This window comes from Suricata suricatta, chromosome 7 (assembly GCF_006229205.1).
Source record: "Suricata suricatta isolate VVHF042 chromosome 7, meerkat_22Aug2017_6uvM2_HiC, whole genome shotgun sequence".
In the NCBI taxonomy this organism is placed as follows: domain Eukaryota; kingdom Metazoa; phylum Chordata; class Mammalia; order Carnivora; family Herpestidae; genus Suricata; species Suricata suricatta.
In genome coordinates this window covers 17,510,017-17,522,312 of record NC_043706.1, presented here as the reverse complement: position 1 = coordinate 17,522,312, position 12,296 = coordinate 17,510,017, and the positions used below count along the sequence as shown (strand labels likewise).

Here is a 12,296-nt window from a genome sequence, read left to right as displayed (position 1 = left end):
TGCCCTTAGAGTATGTTTTTTTTTCATCCTTTGTCACAGCATTTACAAAAACAAAAAGGTTTAAAAATATGTAAATAATCAAAGTATAGTTAAATCATCAGGGGAGATTAAATTTGCCTTGACAGTCTAGTCTTTCAAAATACTTTGAGGTTGAAATAAAAATTACTCCCTTCGCTTTCGTTACTCTAAAATGTAGACATGCTTGTCATTGCAAAAAGTATTTTTTAAAATTCTTTTGTCACTTGCATTAATATTTTGAAGTTCAAGTGTTGAGATGATATTCAGGTATATCGGCTTTTGAACAGTTACTGCAACTATTTGATGAGAAAGGACTCCCATCCTTCACCATAGCAGCTTGGTTGAGAATTGGCTCATGAAATCTGTTCTTTTTCCACCCTCTCCTACTGGGCCTTTTTATTCTAGGAGAGCCAACTCTTCTAGAAGGAGTTACTTCTCTTTTGTCTGACCTTGTAGCGATACGTATAATTGTACATACAGGACACTGACAACTTTGCAATAATGCTCATTTCTCATCTGTGCCTGTAAAAGTTTAATTACAGGAAACACCTCTTCTCCGAGAGTAATCAAGATTCAAGTACTAGTACCAGTGAACGATCTTGGACCAGTAACCAAAAAAGGAAATCCCTAAAACCGTATTCTGGTAGAAAAAAGACAAGAACTAGAAGTAGTGTAAGAAGTAAGTTTGGTACATGTCGTTTTTCAAGTCATTTTTCAAATAAATCTAGTATTTTTCAGTTATGCAAAGGAAGCAGGGAGGGCACCAAAGAAAAAATGATGTGATTTCCCTTCCCTGCTATGGTTACATTAGAAAGGCAAGAATGTACGTATGTGAAACCATACAAAAGAATGTAGACTGGACCGATAATTGTTAAATATGAGCTACAGATAAATGGAGTAGAAGTTCAGATAAGGATAATCTGACAGCGGGAATCACTAGGAAAGTTCAAGGAAGAGGCAGGTAGGATTTGAACTAATCCTTAGGAAAGACTAGTACTGAAAAAGGTATGCCAAAGGGGAAATGTCTTACATTAGGTAAAATTACAAGGACCAATTGACGTGAGGACAGCATGAGAGGTAGGGTCTGGAACAGAGAACTCATGTGGGGCCTGGGGCTCAGGACAAGGCGAATCATTAGAAAGGGATCTTAAGGGGCACCTGGGTGGCTCAGTCGGTTAAGCATCCGGCTTCAGCTCAGGTCATGATCTAACGGTTCATCGGTTCGAGTACCGCATTGGGCTCTGGGCTGACAACTAACTCAGAGCCTGGAGCCTGCTTCAGATTCTGTATCTCCCTCTCTCTCTGACCCTCCTCTGCTCACGCTGTCTCTCTGTGTCCCTCAAAAGTAAAAATTTTAAAAAAGGAATCTTAAGAGCTATACATAGGAGTAAGCTTCAGGTTATGGGAATTGCTTCCAGTATGGACATGTCTAATTAGGAGAGAGGGAGAAATGCATTTTTGTAGTTCTCATAAGCAAACTTACCCATTGTGCCCTTCTTTTTCAGTTTTGCCATTTTCCCTTCCCAGCAGTGGCAGTGACCATGAGAAGGACAAAGTAAGTACATTTTATCTGGGCTGCCATGTGCCCCTAGGACGTTAGCATGAAACAGGTCAATCTGTTTAGGGTTAAATGTCATTTATTTCTCAGAAAATCTTCTTACAGGAATATGAGAATAATCAATAATTTGTTGGTACATAAATCACTGTCAATAGAAACTGCAAAGTCTTGTAAATGTTTTAGCATAAATCTTGTATAAAGAGTTAGGATCTTTCTTCATTGTTGCCAAATTTATTGAAAGACGTTTATTATGAATGATGCTAAAATCTGGGCTATCTGATTTCCTATAAGTATATGCGCTTTGAATTTACATTTTGAAATGAACTTCTTGGTTTAATTCTTCCCTTAGAAGACTTAATTCAGTTTGCTGACATTTTATTTCTAAAGCCTTTAATAACTTAAACATTTAAATCTTTATAAGTGGTTGAAATGACTTCAGGCTTCCATAAATATTGAATAAACCCTCAAAGTTCCTGAATTCGCTTTGGTTATTCTTGTTTTAAAGTAACATAGTTAAAAACATTGGACACCACGGTGTCTGGGTGGCTCGTTCGGTTAGGCATCCGATTTACGCTCAGGTCTTCGGGTTCCTGAGTTCAAGCGCGGCATCAGGCTCTGTGCTGACAGCTCAGAACCTGGAGCCTGCCTCAGATTCTGTGTCCCTCTCTCTTTCTGCCCCTCCCTGCTCATGCTGTCTCTCTCTCAAGAACAAATAAACATTAAAAATATATATTGGACACCAGCATTGTCCAGACAAATTCAAGACCAAATTTTTCCTGGTAAGAGCTGAATTACTCCTCTCGATCTTGGTTTTTGTTCCTTGTCCATTGAGCCATAGAGACTACAGATAGTGTCAAGTATGTGAGTCTTCTAAGGAGCTGGCTTCTGGGATTCTCAGAGCATCAATAGTGCCCCCCACCACCTATGCAGAAATACGATGTGTTTAGTACTCCATCTGAGCCCACCTGCCCCCTTCCATCACCTGCCCTCTCTGAATCTAAGGGACTGTCCTCTCCTATACTGACAAAGATAGTTTATAGCTTAAACTTGTGAACCAGAGGGAGGACCTAAATATTTGTTTGAATAGACCAAACGAATAGGAGTTATCAGTTAGAAATAGGCCAAAAGAAAAATTTAAAGTAAATACAACTTTTGTTTGAAATCACCCCAAAGAAACATCAAAGCTTTGAGAATCCATAAATTTAAGCTATGCAACTGACAAGAAGTTTATTGATTTGTTTTCTTTTCCAATGAGGGCGTTGCTGAATTTGTACAAATATTAGCATCCAAAATTCATTCCTCTGTGTTGGAGTATCAGAGAATAATTTAGGGCAGGAGTCAGCAAACTTTTCCTGTGAATTTATGAATTCCTGCTATTTGTGAATAGCAAATATTGTTAACGGTCTAGACATAGAAGATTGTAAATACTTTCTGTGGGGACTATTCGCCTGGACTGTAGTATGAACAATACCTGAAGTGAATGGGTGTGTTGCATTTCAATAAAACTTTATTTATAAGAAGCCAGTGAGCTATGGTTTGCTGATTGCTGATTTAGAACAGTGATTCTCAAACCATAGTGATCATCAGAATGACCAGCAAGGCTTGTTTAAATGCAGATTGCTCGGTTCTGCCCCATAGTTTCTGACTGAGTAAATAAAAGATGGGGCTCTGGAATTTACATTTCTGTCCAGTTCCTGGGTGTTTCCAATGCTGTGTTCCCTACTTTGAAAACTTTGATTTAGAGTGATCTGTGAGTTAGGATTATGAATTGATAGAGGACCGTGTGCTTCCAATTCTGGGATTTTATGGTCTTACTGTTTCTTTTCAAATGGAGCAAGTCCAATACTTCAGTCATTTTATTTTTTTAATTTTTTTAAGTTTATTTGAGAGAGCGCGTGAGCAAGTGGGGGGAGGGTTGGGGGGAGGGGGGAGAGAGAGAATTCCAAGCAGGCTCTGCACAGACAGCACAGAGCCCGATGTGGGGCTTGAACCCACAAACCATGAGATTGTGACCTGAGCTGAGATCAAGAGTCAACTGGGTGAGCCACCCAGGAGCTCCCTTAAACTATGTTAATGGTTATTAGAAATGTATTGGAATTTTTAAAAACTATTTTGAGGGGTTATGAATGTTAACACACTTAAAAAGGTACCATATTTCAGGCTAAACTTCTAACACCGTTATGGAAAGATACCTCCAGGCAAAAGAATTCCATGTCTCCAAAAATGTCTGGAACAAAATTTCCGAGTAGTTCTGCCCTTCTAACTCCTGAAGATTCTGCCCAGAAAACAGGTACCTGATTTTCTGTTGATTTACATAGAAAACTTATATTTTAGGAAAAATACTTTGAACTAAACAAAAAAATTAATATCTGTTAAAGTATGAATATTATCTTTTCTTTAATTTCCTCATTAGCAAAAAATTGAGGATATTGTGTTTTAATTTTGCTTCACCATTTCAGATTAGCTTGTGTTTTTCTTCCATCTTCAAAGAAGCAAGAAAACTCAGATGATAAGGGCACCTGGGTGGCTCAGTCGGTTAAGGATCTGGCTTCGGCTCAGGTCATGATCTCACAGTTTGTGGGTTCGAGCCTCGCATTGGGCTCTGTGCTGACAGCTAGCTCAGAGCCTGGAGCCTGCTTTGGATTCTGTCTCCCTCTCTCTCTGACCCTCCCCTGCTCGCACTGTCTCTCTCTCTCAAAAATAAATTAAAAAAAAAAAGCATTAAAAAAAACCCCTCAGATGATAAAGCAGGGACTTTCTGTAAAGAACAAGATTATTTTGTTTTGTTTTTGCTTTTTGGCCCCTATAGTTTCTGTTGCAACTGTTCAACTCTGCAGTTATAGCCCCAGATCAACCACAGACAAAATGTAAACCAACAGGCATGGCTGTGTCTCCATAAAACTTTATTTATAAAGCCACGTGATAGACTGGATTTGACCTGACGGGCCAGAGTCTGCCAGGCTTTGTCCTATTTGGTGTATTTTAACCCTCACTGTATTTTATTAAACACTATTCACATCTTTTGAAAGGCTAGGGATTTTGGTTTGTTTCCCTCGATCCTCCTGCAGTTTAGCACATCATCAAGCACATGATAGCAATCACTAAGCACGTGACTGACAGCCTCTTAGTGTGGCTGCCACTGGGAGGAAAGGAGTAAGGAAAAGAGAAAAAGAAAAAAATATACTGTTGGGGATTAAGAGGAAATAACGAAGTAGAACTATGAGAAGAGAAAGAAGCGTCACAGGCTTGAGGTCATAGGAGCCTGGCCCGTATATTTGGGACCAGGTAGGCAGCTATGAAAGGGGCTGATTCAGCTGAGGCTCTTGATTTTATCTACAGATCTACAAACCTAACAACCATACATGGCCTGAAAGATGCAAGTTTTTTCTTAATTTAGTACCATTTTTTTGATGGTCATATTTAATGTAGAGAGTGATATTATCTGAAGTTGCTTCTAAGCATGTTTATTCCCTTGAAACTGTTCTAACACTCAGAACTTCAAAGTCCCCACCCACTGAGCGATCTGTCTTCCTTGGAGCACTCAGAAGTTGAAGAAAATATATCTAAGGTACTATGTGTTATTCAACTGGTTTTCCAGAACTAATACTATATTTGTATAATGTACTTATTCCTTTTTTTTAATAGTTTATTGTTAAATTGGTTTCCATACAACACCCAGTGCTCTTCCCCACAAGTGCCCTCCTCCATCACCACCACCTCTTTTCCCCCTCCCCCTTCCCCTTCAACCCTCAGTTCGTTTTCAGTATTCAATAGTCTCTCAGGTTTTTCATACCTCTCTCCCCACCTCTCTTTCCCCCTTCCCCTCCCCCTGGTCCTCCATTAGGTTTCTCCTGTTCTCCTGTTAGACCTATGAGTGCAAACATATGGTATCTGTCCTTCTCCGCCTGACTTATTTCGCTCAGCATGACACCCTCGAGGTCCATCCACTTTCCTACGAATGGCCAGATTTCATTCTTTTTCATTGCCATGTAATACTCCACTGTATGTACTTATTCCTTCTTAAGGGATGATGTAGCACCATTTGTTTCTTATTTTAATAGGCATTTATGGCCTCTTTTTTTTTTTTTTTGAGACTGTGGACCAAGAATCGTTGACAAAAAGTACTAGCTTCAAACATAAACTGCAAAACGTGGAAGACAGAGGTGAGAGAATCCTAAGCTCTTTGAAGAATAAAGCAAAATTAATTTGATTGTGGCAGGCTGGGCTGTCACTCCAACTGCAGCGGATAAAATCACTCTGCAGAGTGTTGGAGAGAGCAGGGTGGTCTGCTTCCCTGCTCAAAACGTGTGTGAAGGTCAAGGAGAAACAGAAGGGTTCTATTCGGGACCAAGAAGTTTCAAGAAGCATGTAGCTTGGGACCAGCTACCTCTTCTCTGGCCTGAAGGGAGGGCTGGTGGGGGGGCGGGCCCTTTGCTAAGGATCTGGTCCAGGGGTACTTTCCACTCCAATGTAAGAAGTTCACTTATAGTTTATGATAGGTTTTCAGGCCTGTTCACAGTGCTGTGAATTAGTATAGCACCCAGTCACTCTTTATGATGTTCCTAAACAATTTTTCTCTTTACTTTTTAAATGAAATATCGGGAAGATTCAAATGGCTATATATTATGTGCAGTATGTTGACACAACAAACATCTGTGAATCAACATCCAGGTTAAGAAAAAGAACATTACTCTTTGGTAGGCACCACCCCAAATCCATCCCTGCCCCTGACCCCTTCATGGGGACCCATTAGCTTTAATTTTGCATTGGATTCCACTCCTTCCCGCCCCCACCCCCGCTTCTACATGGTGATAAATATCATACCTTCAGAAGAGAATGTAAAATATGTGTACAGTGTAAAGAACGGTTCTAAAGTGAACACATGTAAGTACAACCCAGAGTGAGAACTAGAATATTGTTGCTGACCTAGAATCCTTCCACACTGGACCATACCCTGTTGCTTCCTTCCATCCCTTGAAGAGATAATGACAGTCCTGACTTTCATGAAAAGATTTCTGTGGTTTTTCTTTGATTCTTCCCCTGTATGCATCCCTACATAATATGTAGTGTAGTCTTATCTCCTGTAAAATGCTAACAAATGGCATCGTACTGTGCAAATCTTGTGTGGCCTGCTTCTGCTCAGCATCATTCGTAACATCTATTCATGCTGATGGATGTGGGTGAAAGTATATTCATTTTAATCACAGCATAACATTCACTTATATAAATAGACCACACTTGATTTATCTGCTCTAGTACTGTGGGATATTTGGATTATTTGCAGTTTGGGTTATTGAGAAGTAATGCCACTATGCAGAATTATGTACATTTCTCCTGGTAACTGTGTAAAATGTTCTCTATGTACATTTTTAGGGATAGAATTGGTAGACCAGAGTTTATATATCTTTAACTGTTGAAGATGTGCCAAACCATTTTTTCCAAACTGGGTGTATCAGTTTACTTTATCACCAGCTGTGTATAAGAGTTCCGTTGCTTCATGTTCTCCAGCACTTGGGCTTTTAAAATTTCTGTGTGTGTGTGTGTGTGTGTATACACCTTGAAGTTTTAATTTGAATATCCCTGAATAAGATTAAGCATCATCTTTGTTAGCCATTTGAATTTCCTCTTCTGTGTAGTGTCTAAAATGTCTTGGCCACTTCTCTAAAGATTGTCTTTTTATATCCCTTCTTAGGAACTCTTCACATGTTGAGGACTTGGTTATAGGTCTTGTAAATGTCATCTTCCACTGCATGGTTTAGACCGTCTCTCTTTGGATGCTTTCAGTATAGGTTTTTATGGCTTCTTTTTTTAAATAGAGTTTTAAATTTTAATGAATTCTAATTTAATCTTTTCTCTATGGTTAGCACTTTTTAGTCTTAAGAAATATTTTCTTACCAAAAAGTCAAAGATATTCTCATACATTATTTCCTATGTTCTATATATTTAATGTTGTACATTTCTAAGTATGGCTATAGGTGAGTGCCGCATGGTGTAATATGTATTATCACTTTATTTTCTTTTTTTTTTTTCATTTTTTCTTTGATACAAAGATTACTTGGAAGTGTATTTTTTTTAAGTTTATTTGTTTTGAGGCAGAGAAAGAATATATGTGAGCTGGGGTAGGGCAGAGAGAGGGGGGGAGAGAGAAACCCAAGCAGGCTCCATGTTGTCAGTGCAGAGCGTGACTCAGGCTCGAATCATGAACTGTGGAGTCATGACCTGAACTGAAGTCAGATGCTTTAACCTACTGAGCCACCCAGGTGCCCTGGAAGTGTATTTCTTAATTCACAATTGTAGGGGATTCTCTTTTAGCTATGATTCTGTTACTGTTTTCTGGTTTGTTTGCATTGTGGCTAGAGAACATAGTCTGTATAACTTAATCTTTTGAAACTTTGAGATGTACTTTCTGATTCAGTATACGTCAACCTGTTTTAAAGGTTAACTTGTGGTTAGAAAAGTGTATTTCACAATTACTGTAATATCTCCATAGATGTACTTTTATTAATTTACTTTTCTTAACTATGTTCTTCAAATTTTATATTCTTACTAATTTTTTTCAGTCTAATTGTTCTATCAATTGTTGAGTAGTGTGGCAAAACCTCTCATTATGTTTGTGGACTCACCAATTTCTCTTTCTGGTTCTGTTCATCTTTGCTTTATATAAAATAATATTTTTAGGTTCTTACAAAATAGTGTATCCATATAATGAAATTTTTCATCATAAAGTGACTCCCTTTATCTTCAGTAATGTTTTTGTCTTAGTTTTTTTTAAAAAGAATTTGCATGGTATAAGGTTTTTCATTTATTTATGTTTAATATATATATATTCTCTTCATGTTACAGATAACATTTGTAAGCAGGCTTAGTTGGACTCCCCCAGCCCTCATATAATAGTATGTCTTTTTACTAGAGTATTTAGTCTATTTAGTCCATTTACATTTAATGTAATACTCCTATATTTGGATTGTATCTACCAATTTATTTTGTACTTTGTGTGACCCAAACATTTTGTTTTCTTTTTCATATTATTTTGCTTAGGTATTTTATGTATTTTACTCTCATCCTATTTCTCCCTCTAATCATTTGTATTTATATACTCTTTCTTTTCACTTACCAGTTAACTTAGAAATCATAACATAACTTAGAAATCATAACATAAATAACTTTTTAAATATATTTTTACATTTATTTAATTTTGAGAGAGCATGAACAGGGGAGGGGCAGAGAGAGAAAGAGACACAGAATCTGAAGCAGGCCCCAGGCTCTGAGCTAGCTATCAATACAGAGCCCCACGTGGGGCTTGAACCCACGAACCATGAGATCATGACCTGAGCTGAAGCCAGATGCTTTACCAACTGAGCCACCCAGGTGCCCTTACCATTTTCTTTTTTGTGGTGAGAACAATTAAGGTCTACTCTCTTCGCATCTTTCAAGTATAAAATCCAACTGAATGGAGATCACCATACTGTATATTGCTAACTAAAATCAACATGCTGTACATTAGCCCCCCAGAATTTCTTTATCTTAAAATTGGAAGTTTGTACCCTTTGACCAATATCTCTTCATTTCTCTCACCTTGTAAAATGTTTAATACTCAACTTTTGTTTACAAGTATTCTTGTAACATTAAAGTAAATGTATGTAATTTTGTATAAATAATATTATATCTCATTTCTTATTTTACTCAGCAGATTTTAAGGTCTATATTCATTGCTCTGTTATGTATCCACTACACTTTGCCTATCCTTTCTCTCAGTAATGGGTACCAATGACTTTCAATTCTATGTCATCACCAAAAGTAATGGACACCATTATATTATCTTCGTATGCACCCTAATGAGATTAATTGCTTTCCTGAATGGTATATAAATTCCCACAAGAACTGCAGAGTGTTTCTGAATTTCTGTACCCCCACTAATAGCTGGCATTATGAAGCTTTCCAAGTTTTGTCAGTCTAATAGGGTAAGTTGAGGTTTCATAGTTTCACATTTCCATTTCTGTGACAACTAAGCTAGACATCTCTTTACATGGTTGTGTGCATTTTGGGCTTTCTCTTCTGTAAATTCCTTTTCATATCTCTTGTACTCTTTTTCATTGAGGTTTCTGTCTTGTTTTAAAGTGGTTTCTTGAATATTCTAGATGTCGATCTCTTTTGCTTAATCTTTTTGTCTCTGTAGTACTGCAAATATCTTCCAATCTATTGTCTGCCTATGAAAATTCTATAAAATTTCTTTACAGGGCAGGATTGCTCAATTTTCATGTAAACCCAATTATTTGGGTTCTTTTTTTTTGTTCCCTTTGGTAAGGCTAATCTGTTTCCTTAGATAACCAAGATAGTCTATTAATTTTCTTTTAATTTTAAACTCTCGTCTTACACAGTGAAATCTTTTATCCACATAGAGTTCTCATTTTCATATGGCTTTAGTAATAATCCAAGTATTAAAATCATTTAGTGATATTAAATGTTTTGTATCATCTCTAAATAATGTTTATTGTCCCCCTTGTGTTAAAATGCCTTCTGTCAAATATTAAGTTCCCAAATAAATGTAGGTCAATCTCTGGACACTCTTTAGCATTTTGTAGGTCTGTCTGGATTATTACACTAATGCTAGTAGGGAAAGTTGATTCTCTTTACTCTTCCTTAAGGTTGATGTGGTTGTTCAAGCAACTTTTATGCTTCTATGAATTTTATTTTCCAGATTTATTGAGATTTAATTGACAAATAATATTAAATAAGGAGCACAATATGATATATTTATATATTGCAAAAGGATTACCACAGTAAGGTCGATACATAGGTAGCTCCACATAGGTAGTTTTTTGTGTGTTTGAATTTTTAAGATCTACTCTTCTAGTGACTTTCAAATATTCAATACAGTATTGTTAACTATAGTCATCATACTATACATCACATTTCCAAAACTTACTTTTTATAACATGAAGTATATATCATTTGACCACCTTCATCCATCTCCCTCCCCCAGCCCCATCATTGGAAACCAACAATTTACTCCATCTTTCTAGAAGTTCTGTGTTTTGGGTTATACATATGTCATATCATCATATAGTGATAGAGATCATACAATACTTGTCTTTCTCTGTCTGGCTTACTTAGCATAGTGCCTTCATGTCCATCCATGTTGTCACAAATGCCAGGATTTCCATCTTTTCATTGCTGAATGATATCCCATGGTGTATATATACCACATATTCCTTGTCCATTCATCTGTCAATGGACATTTTCATTATTTCCTTGTCTTGGCTATTAGTAATGCTGCAGTGAACATGAGGATGCAAATATCTCTTAAAGATAGTGATTTCATTTCCTATAGATATATGTCCAAAAGTGACCTGGAGCATTTTTAAATAGATAAGGTTACTTAAGTTCACTAAAATTTTGATAGGGATTATATTAAATACTAGATGAACTTGTAGAGAATTGACATCTTTAAAATATTTAATCATCTTGGGGCACCTGCTTGACTCAGAAGAGCATGTGGCTTTTGATCTCAAAGTTTTGAGTTTGAGCCCCACATTGAGTATAGAGATTACTTTAGAAAAATAAATTTTGAAATATTTAATTGTCTTCCACAATACAAAGCGTATCCATTGATTTGTATCATTTTCTATTAAATTATAGAATTTTAAAGTTTTCTCCTAGATTAATTCCTAGATACTCATAGTTTTGTTAATGCTGGTTGTTTTTTTTTTAAGGATTATGCTAAAGTGAAAACATACTATTTGTTATTCTGTGTCAAACTTACAAAATTCTTGTGAGGTCTAACAGTTTATTAGTTCATTCTCTTGGTCATTTTATTTTTCATTTTCACTTTATTTTAAATTCAGTATCATTAACATACAGTGTTATATTCGTTTTAGGGTACAATATAGTGATTCAACATTTTCATACAACACCCAGTACTCATCACAAGTGCCTTCCTTAATCTCCATCACCCATTTCACTCATTCTGCACCCCCCACCAGCTCACTTCCCTTCTGGTAACCATTAGTTCTCAATAGTTCAAGAGTCTGTTTCTTGGCTTCTCTCTCTCACTGTCTGTCCTGTCTCTCACTCTCACTGTCTGTCTCTGTCTTTTCCCTTTTCCTATTCTTTGAATACTAAATTCTTATCAGATATGTCCTTTGCATCTTCTCCCATTCATTATATTCCTCATTTGTTTTATTGATGATTTCCTTTGCTGTGCAAAAACTTTAGAGTATTCTCATTTATTTTAGCCGTAGTTTCTTTCGTCTAAGGAGACCTATCCATAAATAAGTTACAAAGGCTCATCTCTAAGAGATTGTTCCCTATGTTTTCATTCAGGAGTTAATATGGTTTCAGGTCTCACACTTAGGTCTTCAATGCATTTGGCATTTCTTTTTGTGTGTGGTGTACAAACGTGGTCCAGTTTTATCCTTTTGCATAGAGCTGTCCAGTTTTCCTAACTCCATTTATTAAAAAGACCATGTCTTCCCCACTGTATATTCTTTTGTTTTAGATTAACCAGCCATATATGCATGAGTTGACTTCTGGGCCCTCTATCCTGGTCCATTGATCTATGTGCCTATTTTTGTGCCAGCACTGCACTGTTCTGATTCCTATATTTAAGTAGTTATATCTTGAAATATCAGGTTGTGATACTTCCAGCTTTTTTCTTGGTCATGATTACTTTGGTTATTCGCAGTCTTTTGTGCTTCCATATCAACTTCAGGATTATTTA

At 36.8% G+C, this 12,296-nt stretch overlaps 1 protein-coding gene across 1 annotated transcript in view; it reads left to right on the top strand.

Annotated features, from left to right (window-relative positions):
• The window catches only part of SYCP2L (synaptonemal complex protein 2 like), an 86,726-nt gene that overhangs the window by 53,212 nt on the left and 21,218 nt on the right, over window positions 1–12,296 (top strand). The window contains exons 22-26 of the mRNA XM_029943139.1: window positions 550–697; window positions 1,524–1,573; window positions 3,737–3,866; window positions 5,071–5,144; window positions 5,670–5,739. Of these exons, the coding sequence (XP_029798999.1) occupies window positions 550–697; window positions 1,524–1,573; window positions 3,737–3,866; window positions 5,071–5,144; window positions 5,670–5,739 (472 nt within the window). The remainder of the gene's footprint in view (window positions 1–549; window positions 698–1,523; window positions 1,574–3,736; window positions 3,867–5,070; window positions 5,145–5,669; window positions 5,740–12,296) is intronic.